The following is a 15,475-nucleotide window of genomic DNA, read 5'->3' as shown; positions in this document are numbered from 1 at the left end:
CATGTTTTTTATGGAAACAAGTTGAAACAAGAAGTCTGTGACTTTTAGCTTGCAGCCCTCATGGATTCTTATCACTTGGGGAAGTGTCTTTGGTAGCCACGGAAGCTGACCCTTCAGAGAAATAACAGCTCTTCTGTCCTCAGACAGGGGAATGTGGTGAAAGGAATGTATTTCATTCTGAGATACTTTATTCCCATGGATGACCTCTTAAACTTGTCTAGGGCCCTGGTTGGCTCAGTTTTTTGGTATTTTGATTGTGACAACAATGGGTGCAGTTTTAGGTGACAGAAAAAATTACTCGAGGATTGATGGTCAGGTATGGAGGAGGAAATGGCAACCCACTCCAGTATCCTTGTTGGGGTAATCCCATGGACAGAGGCACCTGGTGGGCTACAGTCCATGGAGTCGCGAAAGAGTTGGACAGGACTGAGCGACAGCACACACACAGCACGTCTCATGCGGAGCCCACAACCCAAGTCTTTGACATGATCATCAGTAATGTAAGACCTGAGCCTATAAAACTATGTACTAAAAAATCCTGTTCTTGTTGAGCAACTACTAATGGCCAGGATTTGTGATAAGGAACCGATATATAGAGATAAGACAGATACAGCCCCTCCATCAAAGAGTTTATAGTCTCTCTTACAGAGAGAATATAGATTACCAAATTGCAGGGCAAATGGGAGAAGTGTTTCTGTAGGCTGAACCAGCCGAGTGGTGTGACATCTGGAGAAGCAGTTGAGTTGAGCCTCACTTAGGGAACAACCTGGAACTGAACGAGGTCTCCATGCCTTTGAGAAAATGAGGGAATTTTAGGATGGCTGGAGCACAGGGTTCAAGCCAGGGAGTGGTCAGAAAGGACCAGGAGAGAGAGAGAAGAAGACCAGGCAGATCACGCATTTGTTCCCTCCATCCATACCCAGCTTCTTCTGCGGCAGCGTAAATGCCATCCTGCCCCGAGCTTGGGTGTTTTCAGGTGGCCCACCTGCCATTCACAGCAGAGAACTCTTCTTAGTCGTTAAAAGCTAGGAAACACCCCTTTAAAATGGTTCAACTCCCCCATCTTAACTCTATTCTATATAACATATCTTCATGGATGTTGATGTCAATAAAAGCAGCCAAGGACATAAAAAGGGGAAGATTGCTTTGAGAAAAATCTTTTAATATTCCCAAACCTTTGCAAACAGGAAAATGAGAAGGTCCAGGGCCCCTTTATATAAGGATTCCCCGTGGGGTTTTTTCAGGAGTGCACTCCCAAAGAATAGCCGTATTGTAGTTGGGTGATTATTTGAAGTGTGCTTGTTGCACATTTTCCCTGACATCCTTGCTGTGTAAACAAGGGCCGTCCAGACGCTCTTGTCCCTTTGGCATGCACACGGTACCCTCCACTTCTTGGTGGCCGGTGCCTGACTTGTGTTGAGGAGCGCTGTCACCCGTTAGCCCTCTTACACTCCATGGGTGTTACCTGCAAGGGATCAGATCTTAGAGATGGGCTGCTGCAGTCCAAAGCCCACCTCCCATTCTGGCCTATTTATTTCATGCAGAAAGAACACATTTTGACTGCTCCTGGCTTTTTGCAGTTGAGGAAAAACTGGAACAGAGCCAATGATTTGGATGAACTTTGAACTAAACCAGTATCAATAATTAATTTTTTGTGTGTGAAACATCGCACACTCTTGTTGATTTTTAAAAATAAAAGACCCAGTTTCCTCAAACACAAACTGAAACTACATGCTTTCCAAAAAATTAAACAAAATATTTTTTGAACCATTCTGTTTTATTTCCTCTGTGTTTCTGTGTAGGGGAAATAATGTAGGTCTAAAGAACACTAGCCTCTGCTGATAAAAATCAGTGACTTCTTCAACTTCCCCCTCTACTTTGCCTTTTTGTGGGGAGTTTGTTTTAGTTTTTAATGAATTTCTGAGTCCCTTTTTTTCTTAAATAGAAATCTGAGTCCTAGTGATTCCATTGGCCTCGCTCACTGAAGGTTTTCATGCTTGTTTGTGTTTGTTTTCTCTGTGCTGTGTGTATAAATTTCAAAGCATTTAGCTTGTCTAAATTTTATTTGTGTGGGTTTGGTTAAAACAAATAGCATTACAACCCAAGGAAAAAAACAACTCCATCTCTAGATCAACATGATTTCCAGTGGCCATGTATTTCATGGGGCATTTGAGAAATAACAAATTCCAGAGCGGACTGTGCGTCGTCCCTCTGCGCTGGTAGCTGTCACGTGTGACCTGTGCTTCCATTCCAGGGCGGTAGTTTGCTTCAGGCCAAGTGTCCACCTTCTGGGAGTGTTGACTAAGCCAGGGCTCCCAGAGCTCGGGCGGCAGGCCTGTAAATCCCGGGCGGTGTTAGAGTTCTGCAGAGTGAGCAGTGTGTGCCCGACTCCTGGCTGGGAGTTATGTAGGGGATCCCGGGAGGGCGACTAGCTGGTCTGGGGCGTGAAGGACAGCATGTGGGGAGACGAGCACCGTTCTGGAAGCCCGAGTTGGGGCTCTGGAAGAAAATCAAGACATGAGGGTAAATGATGCTTTTCATCCTGCCCCCTCCCTCGCTGGTCCAACCACTAAGTGTCCAGCCTACGCGTCTCCTGAGCCAGGAGGCCAAGGGACCGTGCATCCTGTGAAGAGAGCCCTGAGTCGAAGCCTGGTTCAGAGCCCTTTGTCCTGTTTACCCGGCGTGTGACGTGGGATCACCTTCCGGAGCCTCGCTTCGGGCCTTTGTGAAATGGGAGTGAAATTCCTGGGCCTGCCGGCACCGCCTGGAGACCATGGGGCCTGTGGGCAGTGACTGTAAAGCCACTCCGGGGCTCCAGATGCACATCCCGATACCGAGGGCGTCGGCACCGTTGCTGCCAGGGAAGAGGCCGTGGCCTGCTGGGCTCCCCCACGGGAAACCAGGTCCGCCCCAAGCCGTGCCGGCGCAGGCCCTCTGGAGCTGCTGGAGTTGGCTGGCATCCAGGGCCCGTGCAGTCATGGGTGAGGGGCGGCGGGGGCCCAGGCTTGTCCTCAGCGTCGCTCCATCTGAAGGTCTTTGCTTGTGTGAGCACCACAGGGGCTCCTGCGGGCAGCACCCCTCATGGCCATTTCTGATGATCACGCTCAGCCTTTCTGCTTCTTGGCTGCCAGGGTACTAGGCCACTGCCCAGGGGAAGGAGCAGAAAATGAGGAAGCAGTGGGGTGTCCTGCCGCCCTCTGAGCCATTCAGGAGCCGGGGAGATGCGAGTTACAGCTACGATCAAATACAGCGCAGGGCACGTGCTGTCCTGAGGGGGACAAGGCGATGAGGTGTGGGGCCTGGGGAAGACAGACAGCAGGGTCTTCACCATATCCTGTGGACCGGCTTTTCCTCCAAGGGGTTAGTCCTTCTATCAGAGGTCCCTGCTTGTACCCCTCAAGGAAGCTGCTGCTTCCAAGGCTGCCTGGTCCATTTTTGGTAGACTTGGATTCTTAGGAAATTTTCCTTTCTATTGTGCTGAAAGCAGTCTTCTGCAATGTCCACCCTCTCCCTGGGGGCACACGGCAGGTCTGCTTCCAGAGCCTTCCAGAGGTTGAGGACCAGGGGCATGGCTCCTCTGTGGCTTCTCCTCTCCATCTGGCCTCCTGTCTGCCTTTCTTGCCTGCACACGTAGGCAAGGGAGTGTTCACCTGGCAGGTGTTGCATCACCTGGCCCCACAGGAAGGTCTGTAGTAGTTGAGAAGATAGTGGTGGATGTGCCAGACCCAGGAGACCATGTGGAAGGGGTGGAGGTCACAGTGACCAGACCATGAAGTGGAGGATGATTGAAAGAACAGCAATGTCAGGCTTCATAGGTGCTTTTCCAGGTCGTGTAAGAAAGTTGGGGACTGTATCAGGATCCTGTTATTCTTTTACTTGCATTCCTGTTGATGTTAAATATAGTCCATCACCCAAGGCTTACTCCTTGCCTACTGACCTCCTCACCAGAATTTCTCCTTATATGAGCTCATCTTAACCTGTCATTCCTGTAAAACAAAACTGATGGCGACTCTCTTCTGTCAGACCTTCTGTTGGTTCCCTGTTGCCTACAGGGAAGCACAGCTCTCAGTTTGAGATTTCAGACCCTTCTTGGACTGACTGTGTGTGTGCGTGCAGAGTCACTTCAGTCGTGTCCGACTCTGTGACCCTTTGGACTGTAGCCTACCCAGGCTCCTCTGTCCATAGGGATTCTCTAGGCAAGAACATAGGCCCTTTCCTGGCCTGACTGTAAGCTGACTTCTATCCTAATCCCTTCATATACTTTCTCTCTTCCTCTTACGGTCCACGCTGAGGTCCTTCGGAGGGTGGATTCAGGAGCTGGATGGGCTTGTCTAACCAGCCTCCCCGTCCTCAGTTTCTGCATGATGAGAATGACACCAGCCTTCCCTCACTGTCCACACACTCTGGTGAGGATGAGGTGTAAGGAACTGCGTGGGGCTCTATTAAGGACACCTCTGAGGAGGCTGGCAGGCGGAGGGTGTGCACTCAGATCCACGGCTGGTATTCGGTGTGGAGTGGGCTTTCGAGGAGGGGAGAGCTCTTTGGCTGGGGTAACCACGGAAGGCTGGGTCTTGACGAGGGAGCTAGAATTCAGAATGGGCACAGGCTGCTCAGGTGGATGGAGCTCTGTGGACAAATGCTCACAGGGTTGGGGAGCAGAGAAGAGTGTAGCCACAGTACAAGGTGTGCATCTATGAGAAGTGGAGAGAAAGCTGGAATAGCAGGTCGGGGAGGGCTGAAAGTCCCTGAGTGCTGGACCTGGGTGTTTGACCTTGATACCTGAGGACAGCAGTGAGGGGCCCTGAGGCCTTCTGAGCAGGATGGCACCAGGATGGAGTCCAGGTGTGCACTGACGGTGACCTGCCAGGAGGGAGACAGGCCCCAAGGAAATGCTCTGGCTGCAGCCCCGCCAGCTGCCGCAGTGGGTGGGAAAGGTGTGCACACACGGGCTAGCGTGAGACCCTTGGCAGTTGTCAGCTGGCAAGGGAATTCCTCCCTGGGAGATTGCTCCTTATGGGACATACTTTTCTTGGGCTTCTGGACAATCCCAGGAACCGTGGGCTTTCTGTCCTGGTGCATTTTGGCCTCTTAAGGAGTAGGGCTCGTTTTGCTGTGTGTTATGTCTTTTTCTATCTCATCTCCTGCATGCCTGCTTGCGACAGGGGCTGCATGGAGGAGAGAGAGATGTAGAAAGAAAGAAATGGACAGTATTGTCCACTCCTGCAATAAACCTGTGAAAGTGAAAGTTGCTTAGTCGTATCTGACTTTGTGACCCCATGGACTACTGTAGCCTGCCAGGCTCCTCTGTCCATGGAATTCTCCAGGCAAGAGTACTTGAGTGGGCATTATTTCCTTCTCCAGGGGATCTTCCCAACCCAGGGATCGAACCCAGGTCTCCCGCACTGCAGGTGGATTCTTAACCTTCTGAGCCACCGGGGAGTAAGCCTGTAGTCTACCTGGTAAGCGGAAATGAATGTAAAACAACATAAATTTGCAGTTGATTAGGATAAGGAAATGGCAACCCACTCTAGTATTCTTGCCTGGAAAATCCCATGGATGGAGGAACCTGGTAGGCTACAGTCCATGGAGTTGCAAAGAGTCAGACACGACTGAGCAACTTCACTTTCACTTTCAGAATGATTATGTTTTCCAGATACTTGAACAAATTTTTCTTGGAACTGATTTCAAACATACAAGAAAAGTTGCAAGAAGAACAGCTTAGTAAACAATCCAGATATCTTTTACTCAAAATCACTTATTATTAATACTTTGTCTGCTTTTTAATTTATCTATAAGGGATGTGGACTGGTTTTTTAATATTAAAAAAATTCTTTACTGTTTTTAGTTATTCAGGGGATCAAATTATCCCAGATTTGGCCAGTGGCTTTTCATATCCCATCACGTTTTGTTTTTGTTTTCATTTTTTAGCACTTTCTTATCTTCTTATTCCTATATCTGCCCTGCCTCATCCCTGGAATCAGCCATTTCTCAAAAGTCTACTGATCTTTTTAATGGGAAATAGTATTAGAGACCAAGATCTGGATGCCAGGTGTGCTCATAGCTACCAGCAGTGGGAATGTCTTTGTTTCTAGGTCTTTCCGACACAGCTAGGAGGTAAATACATTTACATACATATAGTCATATGTGTACATCTTTAGAAATCATGAGTTCACATCAGCATCCTAGTTGCAGTCCATCCCCAAAGGGTTATTTCCGTCTCCCATCTTTCTGTGTCCCTCCTTCCACAGGAAGAACCCTGGCTCCCAAGTGCATTGACCTGTTAACTCATTTGTGAAATCCTCAATTCAGTTCAGTCACTCAGTCATGTCCAACTCTTTGCCACCCCATGGACTGCAGCACACCAGGCTTCCCCGTCTATCACCAACTCCTGGAGCTTGCTCAAACTCATGTCCATCAAGTCGGTGATGTCTTCCAGCCATCTCATCCTCTATTGTCCCCTTCTCCTCCAGCCTTTGATCTTTCCCAGCATCAGGGTTTCTCCCAAGGAGTCAGTTCTTCGCATCAGGTGGCCAAGGTATTGGAGCTTCAGCATCAGTCCTGCCAATGAATATTCAGGACTGATTTTCTTTAGGATGGACTGATTTGATCTCCTTGCTGTCCAAGAGACTCTCAAGAGTCTTCTCCAGCACCACAGTTCAAAAGCATCAATTCTTTGGTGCTCAGCTTTCTTTATAGTCCAACTCTCACATTCATACATGACTACTGGAAAAAACCATAGCTGTGACTATGGACCTTTGCTGATGAAGTGATGTCTCTGCTTTTTAATACGCTGTCTAGGTTGGTCATAGCTTTTCTTCCACAGAGCAAGCATCTTCTAATTTCATGGCTGCAGTCACCATCTTCAGTGATTTTGGAGCCCAAGAACATAAAGTCTGTTACTGTTTTCATTGTTTTCCCGTCTATTTCCCATGAAGTGATGAGACCGGATGCCAAATCCTATAATATATCTAACGTCATTTCGGCAAGGTTTCATCCATATCACTGCAAAAAAACAAGCTTGCTAAAAAGAGTTCAGCATTTGTCTGTGGTTCCACCCTCATCCCAGCCCTGCCCAGATGGTAAGAGCATATAGCAAATGTTCATAAACTACTTGAACTAGTTGTGTCTCTCTCCTTCAGGGTGATTATGACACTCATTTGAAGAACAATCAGATTCATTTATTTCACTTCTACTTTAAGGGTGTTTTCTCTCCATCTTATCTTTGTTGATTTAATTAAGAATTTGATGTGTAAAATATTAGCATGATTCTAAAAGTTAGATTATAGAAAAAGGTACACTTAGTATCCCTTCTGCTTGGGCCCCCCCCCATCACTTTGTGCTTTAACCTTCAGATAAGGTTTCCTTATTTCCTCTTCTTTTGCATCCAAAGGGTAGCATGATATATGTGCTTTTTTCTCCAAGCACTTTTAAAATCTCCCTTTGGCTTCCCTGGTAGCTTAGCTGGTAAAGAATCTGCCTGCAATATAGGAGACCCCGGTCTGTTTCCTGGGTCTGCCTGCAATGCGGGAGACCTGGGTTTGATCCCTGGGTTGGGAAGATGCCCTTGAGAAGGGAAGGGCTGCCCACTCCAGTTTTCTGGCCTGGAGAATTCCATGGACTGTGTAATTCATGGGGTCACAAGAGTTGGACACGTCTGAGCGACTTTGACTTTATCTGGAACAGGTAGGCTTCTCTCACATGTGAGGTGTCAGATTTCTAGTCACTTGCGAAAGTCTGGTGGTTTCTACCAGTAGACTTGTTAAATTAACTCTTATAATAGTGAGTGTTATTTAATCCCTTAGTACTAGGCTTCTAGAATGACAGATTCTTACATGAAATGGAAAACTGTTTTCATCGTCCACTGAAGTTGATAGCGTTTCAGTGGACTCAGGTGAGATTTTCCGGAAGGCTTTGCTGTGAGTGCGTTGTTTTCCACTGAGCAGAGTGGCACAGGGTTGACGGGGCTCTTGCTGGCTCTTTGAGGTCACTCCATGCCCTGGGACCCCACATGTCCCTTTGTGCCTCCCTCAGTTCCGCTGGCGTCGTGCAGCTTAGAGCCCATTCAGAGCCGTTTGCAATTTTTCTCCTTTCAGCACTTGAGAAACCTCCTCTAGTTGCCTTTTGTCATTCCCAGATTCGACAACTAAATGTTATACTTTTGAACTTCATGTTTGTACAGTGCTTTGTGATGTTCACAATAGCGTCTTGTTGAATGTTTGACTTCATCCCGGTGAGACAGGAGCAAAGGTAGCATGTCTGTTTTGCAGGTGAAGAAACTGAAGCTCAGAAAAGGGACAGAGTGGGGAATAGAGTCCAGGTCTTCAGACATAGAGCCCAGTGTGGTCTGAGAGGAGCGATGTGGCCCCTGAGTTTGTCACAAAGAGCCCATTCCCTGCACCTTCTCCTCCATTCCATCTCAGAGCTGACAGGAGATTTATGCCTTGTCAGTCTCAGTTCTGTCCAAATCAGGAAAGGTTACGTGCCTGCTAAGTATTAGGCCATTCAGAACTGTCTAAAATCAATTCAGAGAGTTTATATTAACAATTCTGTTACATGAACAGTTACAATAGTCTTTAGTATTTACAGTAAATGGGCCACAAGCCAGAACTTAGCAGTGTTTTTTAGTCTCAGAAAGTCTAGTCACAAAAAGATTTTACCTAGGTGTATTTTGCTGTGCCCCAACTACCAGAATGTGCAGCAGTGAGGCAGCTTGTTAGACGGTCTTTTGTATTTCTGATGTAAAAATGAAATGTATTACTAAAGCCAGATCCCCTGTGAAGCTTAGGAGTGACTCTTCTGCTATCTTAGTAATTTTTTTTTTTTTAAAGAACTCAGATGAGATATGTAGCCAGAATCAGGACACTCTGTTTGTACATTATCATGTGAATGGAGTACTCTTGAGTTCAAACACACAGAAAGGTTTATGCTGGGATATTTCTGCTGGGAAAGATTGGAGGCAAAAGGAGAAGAGGGCAGCAGAGGATGAGATGGTCAGATAACATCACCAACTCAATGGACATGAATTTGGGCAAACTGCGGGAGATAGTAAAGGACAGGGGAGACGGGCGTGCTGTGGCCCATGGGGTCACAGAGATTCGGACACGATGTAGTGACTGAACAACAACAATGTATTTAAGAGAACAGATTATGTGATGCATTTTCATGTTGACATGTGACACTCCAGGCCCTCCACTTGTTCAAGGAGAAGATTCTGGTTCAGGTGTGACATTTTCAGAATTCAGATTCAGTTGGTGAACCTGCCCAGGAATGAGTTATTCAGGTCTGGTATCTCCGAAAGCCAAGGCTGAGAAGCCCCATCTTGTTCTCAGGATATGGTTCTGTGAGCAGCAAGGTACTGCCTTCAGAGGCCTTTCATTTTGAGAGGGAAGCCTCTCCAGGAGGCTCTAGGCCTTGATCGGCTTCAACTTGCCCTGAGAACCCCCTGAGTCAGCTCCCCCGAGAGCCAGGCTCAGGATGCCCCACAGTCTTGCCCCCTCCTCACGTCTCAGCAGGTGAAGGTGGGAAAGACCAGCTCTAGCAGAAAGGACAGATCCTGGGGCATCTGAAAACTTTAGGGGCAGTGAAGGTGTCCTTTCTAGTGGGGGCGGGCAGAGGCCGGCACCCTGGGGAGGGATCTGGTGTCTTACCCGAAGCATCAATGTCACTAGGTGTTCACCTGTCTCTTCAGCTCACCCACAGCCCAGAGCTGAGGGCGGGCAGGGGGAGAGGGAGCAGAGTTGACTTTAAGCAGGGCACCTGCCCTTCCTCGGTTGGGTTGGGTTAACGCGGTCCCGGCAGGGGAGATGCGCTGGCTTCGTACTGGGAGGAAGGCAGACGTGGCGTCCGTCGGCATCAGTGGTCTGTGCGCAGGAGCTGCACTCCTGTCGTCGCACCTGCTTTCTTAGCAGCTTTGTAATCGTACTTCCTAAATCCATAACACGCATACCTTGGCTCCTGTGACAGTTCACGGTTGGAAATGCAGATGGTTCCTCGTCTATGAGAACTGGGTAGTCATCAGCCTGACTTCCTGCCTTGCCTCAGCCAGTGTGGGATTCTGTAGATATGCAGAGATCCAGGCTTGCAGACAGGAAAAGTAGAGTAAACCATCAACAGTTGGGAACATTTCCTCGTCTGCCAGAGCCTTTCCAGGGCAGGTGTTCCCATAAATGGGCAACAAATCATGCTCCCTTTTCCCCTCCTACGGGGAGGACTTTGGGGGGAAAGATCATGGCAAGAAGCGACAGTTAAGAAAGATAACAGCGCTTCCCAGGCGCTCCATTTCCTGTCTGGGAAGGGGGAGCGGGGCTGTCTGGGTGGGGGGAGGGCTCTCTGCTCTGAGCCTGTCCACTACTCTGGCTGAATCTGCAGGGGGTGGGGGTGGGGTCTCAGGGCTCAAGGTTTGGACAAAGGCGCCAGTACACATGAGGATGCTGAGTGTTCCTCCGAGGCTGGAAGAAGCCCTCTAGGACCGCAGCTCGGCCCCCTTGGGTCCTTTCTCTCTGAAGCATCACGCCTGCTATCTGAGGAGGCTCTGCGGGAAGGGGGACGTCTCTGAGTCCAGGCCCCTGCTGGGGGATCAAGGGCCTGCTCTGACAGCACATGGTGTTTGGGGCCCCGGCTCGTTGGGAGCACAGAGCTCCCGAGGGGCGCTGGTTTTCTGAGGGACGTGCATGTGCATTGGCGTGGTCTCTGCAGCTCTGACCCCCACCGTCTTGCTTGGGGAGGCACTGCCGTGTGTCCTGTCCACGTGTGTGGCCCCCGTGTGTGCTCGCGTGGCTGTACTTCATGCTGTGTGTCCTGCCGCAAGACTGCTGTGCGGCCGGGCAGACGGCTTTCGGGGCGGGTCCCGGGGATGTCTGATGTGTACCTGTTCTCCTTGCCCCCCACTCAGAGAGTTCTCGAAGGAAAGGGAGAAAGCAAAAGCACGAGGAGACTTCCAGAAGCTCCGGGAGAAGCAGCAGCTGGAAGAGGATCTTAAGGGCTACTTGGACTGGATCACCCAAGCAGAAGACATTGATCCTGAGAATGAAGAAGAAGGAGGGGAGGAGAGCAAACGAAATAGTAAGTGGCGCCTCTGCTGCTCGGGACCCGTAGAGCCGGTGTGCCGTTCAGATGCCTGCCCGCGGCAGGTATCTCTTCCGCTCTGAGACCCAGACCACCCTCTAGCTCTCTGACTCGAATTGTCGACCTGCATATCAGAGAGCCCATTTGCACTGACTCTGCATTTTTGCTTGGGGCATGGGCGTCAGCTATGTATCTTGTCTTGTGGCTTTCTGGTTGCAGAGGGTCAGCTGGATGCTCTTTGCCCTGGAAATACAATAAGCCTCAGCTCTGGGGTAAGGGTGTGATAAGATGAGTATGTGCCTGGCACCAGAGGAGATGAAATTGTGGGTCCTCCAATTCAGAGCGAGTTATGGGAAGGGACCTTGAGGAGCAGGGCCACTTCCACCCTTCAGCTCCTTGAAGTGGCTTCCATCTGCGCCAAACATGGGACTCCAAGTGCTCTGCTCATCACCCGCTGGAAGACAACTGTTCAGTGTTTAGGGCAGTGTTAGGAGTCATGAGAGTCCATGCGGCCGCTCCAGAGCACACCCGGCTGGTCCCCCCACTGGGATATTGGGCACAAGGCACTTTCCTGCAGCAGGAAGGTCCATGTTCAGCCCACTGCTGGAATTGTCACTGTCACCCAAAGAGTCTCTTGTATCATATGCTTTTCTTGCTCCTACTCTTCTTGAGATGGTCTGTGCCTCCGGTAAAAGGGAAAACTGAAATTCAGCAGTAGAGTTGACTTAAGCCATTTGTGATGGGTTTTAAATCTAGACTAGCTGATAGTAAAGACCTGGGGTGCTGGTCCATTGAAAGGCCTGGGAAACCAGATTAGGCCCCACCCCGTGGGAGATGACTGAGCAGGTCCCACCCAGAACCCCTCAGACCATATGCAGTCAGGCCTCCGTTCTGCAAGGCCGTACAGATGCCTGGAGGACTCCTGGGGTGGGGAGGACAGGCCCACACCCAAGTGAATGCAGCGCCAGGAGACATGAGTGCAGGTCACGAGAGGAGGCAGGCCATGTACTGGGGGCTGACGGCGGGGGAGAAGGGGGCTGGCCACGATCGTCTAGGACTGAACAGTGCGCCCTGGGACCTGGGCCTCGGAGGATGGATGGACCGGAGATGTGTCAGGCAAAACATTCCGAGGCGAGGCAGTGGTGTGAGGAGGACATGAAAGTGGGCAAACAAAGGCTCAGGGAGGCCATGAAACTCTACTCCTATGGCTGGAGCCCAGGGGTGTGCAGGGAGAATGGGTGAGCAGAGGCTGAGACCCGGGGTGGAGGGCGGGCCTGACCGAGTTGTCCCCAGCCTGGGACTCTGAGTCTCTGCTTCCGTGGAGAGTGTTTCCTGTCATCGGGGGTGCACACTTGACTCAGTCCTGTGTACTCATGGCTGGGGGAGGCAGAGTCGGGTGCTGATACGTGCAGGCCCCTGGCTTCCCAGGCTGCACCGCTGCGTCCTCAAGGAGAGCCGGGGGGCTGCCCCCTGAGGGCGAAGGAACCAGGGAGCACTTTATTAGACTAGGTTCCTCGACCATGAGATGAGAGCTTCTAAGTGGGCATTCATGTGAGCTCCACATCTGGTGATGTGGTGTAGGGAGTGTCTATGCATCTTTTTCCCAGCGCTGCCTGGGGGGTTGCCGCAGAATCCCGTGGCCTTCACAGAGCACGTGTCCCTGCAGCGTGGCCAGAGACAAGCCTGCCGCTCAGGGCTGCCTGTCCCACTCTCTTCCTCTTGGCTCCCAAGCTGTGGCCTTGAGGCTGCCCTGCAGAGCTCCACCAGCCTCCTGCCCTGCTCTCCTAAGCCCAGCATGTCACCTGTTGTGTATAAACAGACACAGGTCTTGTCCCTTCTTCTGAGCTGGGCCCCTTGGTCTGTCAGCACAGGTATGTCCTGTAGGGGCTGAGCGGGGCCCTCCTGCAGGCGGATGTCGCTTCGTCTCCTCTTTGCTCCACCCTCTAGTCACAGACAGGGTCCGCCTCGTGGAGCCAACATCGTTGTGCTGGAGCTGTTCTGTGGCCTGTGATCTGAGGAGTAGGGATTTCTGCGGGACTTGAGCCCGGGTCTCCCGGTCACTCTGAGGGTCCACTGCATTTCCTGTGTCCTGCCGCTGCCTGTGAGGAAACGTCTGATGGCAAAATCGGTGCCTCTGCCCGAGGAGACCTTCCTACAGAATCGAGTGTGAGACAGAGCAGAGAAGCTGGCATCGTAGCCAAGGGCCCGCAGTCTGCCGTGGGAGCCCAAGGAGGCCGTGGGGCTGTGGGGTGAGGGGGGTACAGGGGCGGCCCTGCGGGAGAGGCTGTGTCCCTGCTGCGCTCTGAGGGACAGGGATGGCCTTTGGTTGTGGAAGGTTGAAGGGGAATGCTTCTCACGCTAATGAAATGGCATAAACAAGGTAGAGTGGTACACTTATTTAAGTGTATTTCTTAATAAGCAAGGAAGGAAGGAAAGCCCCCTTAAAAGTTGCAGAGCCTCTGAATTCACTGTGTAACGGGAGCTCCAAGCCCCAGAAAGCTGCTCTGTGTCTTGGGGATGTCGTCGTGGCTTCTGCTCTGCGCAGTGAGGCTCTGCGTCAGCATGCGGGACCGGCTTCGTGCTTGGTCTGGAACGGCACCTCCTTCTGGAGCATGCTGACACTGTGTGGGCTCGTGTGCTGGGGTGTCCTGTGGAGCGAGGACATTATACCAGGAGACTGGTATTTCCCCAGTCATCAGAGTTCCAGACCCCCGGCGTGTCAGGGTTGGAAATGGAAACGTAGATCCGAGGCTGTGGGAACCGTGTTGAGGTTTAACTGACTTGAGAAGAGAGCCCCAAGCCCGCTTCCAGCGAGTGCATTCCCCTGCAGCCCAGACTTCCTGGGGGAGCAGCCCTGCCAGGGTTTCACTGGGGCCTCCGTCGCTGCCAGCCATTTCCCCTTTCTCACGGAAACACAGGGAGGAGGGGTTCACCTCTGTGGTCCTCCTCATCCAACAGTGGCTGACTTAGCACCCGCACAGGCCAAGTCTGGTCTCTGTACCTGTTAGCAGGCTGTGAAGTGTGGGCACTGCCGATGTCCCCCCTGAGTGTGTGAGGCTCACCCCACACCCCAGCCCTGCGCTGTGTCCTCCCTGGGGAAGGGCGGGGGAGCTCCTGACTGCCCGCACCGCCTCAGGATGCTGACTCTGCTGACTGTCTTTTTCACTTGGGTTGGAGGTGCACTGGGATGGTTTCTTCCCAGACACGGAGGAATTGAGTGACATTTTGAGAAGAGACCTCCCTGATGGCTGAGGCTCAGCCTCGACAGAGGGGACCGTTGATAACAGCAGGTTTCATAAGCCCATGGAAGACAGGGGCGGGCCTGGAGAGCCTGGCCACGTCCCTTGTCTGAAGGTGGCTGCTATCAAGTTGAGTGACTTAGAATTTGGACTAGAGCACTAGGCATATTACCCAACATTGCTGAGCCCCAGTTTCCTTTCCTGCTGGAAGTGGAGAAAGATACTGGCCTCATGACAGGGTTGTCATGAGAATTAAGTGTTCCGTAACTGGTAGGAGTTGCCGCAGCTGACTCAGAGGACTTGCTGCTGCTGCTGTCGTCAAACTCCAGGAAAACTTGACCTGAAACAAAAATTTTTTTGGAGATTCTACTAGATCCCTACCCAAACTCAGAGGGAAGACACCCTTTAGGACCCACATCCCTATTCCTTACTGTTCAAGAACTACAAGGTTCTCAAATATTGATAGAAAACAAATCTGTCTACTCAGTCACTTTCGAGATAGAGCAGCCCAACTTGCTAGCCCTTGAAGTCTGTTTCTACCTTGGTGTCAGAGAATAGATGTCAAAGCAAGCACTTGGGGATGTGCTCACATTATCTTTTCTCTCTGATCTACTTAATGTCACTGTCTGCACATGTGGTGCCCAACTCTCGCTGTACGTGGCAGTCACCTGGGGAGCAGGGTTGCCTCCTGGTGCCATGCCTCACCCCCATGCCGCTTTGCTGGTGACGGGACCCAGATGTGACTCCCTGGAGGCTTCAGTGTGAAGCCAGAGTTGGGGACTCCTGAATGCCAGCATACCAAGTGTCACACTTGGAAGAAGACAGAGGAGAGGCAGTGTGGTACCTACCTTTAGGGCTGTCTGGTACCACAGTGACAGGTAGCTCTGGCTCTGTGTGTCCACAGATTATTTATGATGCCTGTTCCCTGCATTTGCTGTTAGAAAGCTAGTGTTACACAATTAATTGAATGGACAAGATTCCCTTGGAAGTTAGTTCCTGAGCATTCGGGATATTTTCAAGGATAATTTATTTATCTTTCTGCTGAGCTTCAACTTCCTTAAGAAACTCTGCCAAATCTCAAAGTGATTTTTTAGATGTATGCAGCTGCTTCTGAGTGAACAATGGAGTTTTGCTGGGGCCATTAAAATCTGAAAGCCTCATATTCTATTTTA

General features: G+C 50.8%; 1 protein-coding gene across 18 annotated transcripts in view; it reads left to right on the top strand.

Moving 5' to 3' along the window:
* Positions 1-15,475, top strand: part of CACNA1D (calcium voltage-gated channel subunit alpha1 D) — a 336,899-nt gene that overhangs the window by 218,499 nt on the left and 102,925 nt on the right. For all 18 annotated transcript variants that reach the window (XM_070455913.1, XM_070455907.1, XM_020885971.2 and 15 more), the window contains exon 9: positions 10,892-11,061. In XM_070455913.1, coding sequence (XP_070312014.1) covers positions 10,892-11,061 — 170 coding nt within the window. The remainder of the gene's footprint in view (positions 1-10,891; positions 11,062-15,475) is intronic.

The sequence above is a fragment of the Odocoileus virginianus genome, chromosome 26, assembly GCF_023699985.2.
Source record: "Odocoileus virginianus isolate 20LAN1187 ecotype Illinois chromosome 26, Ovbor_1.2, whole genome shotgun sequence".
Classification (NCBI taxonomy): Eukaryota; Metazoa; Chordata; class Mammalia; order Artiodactyla; family Cervidae; genus Odocoileus; species Odocoileus virginianus.
The sequence above is the reverse complement of the archived record's forward strand: the minus strand, read 5'-3'. Positions and strand labels throughout refer to the sequence as shown.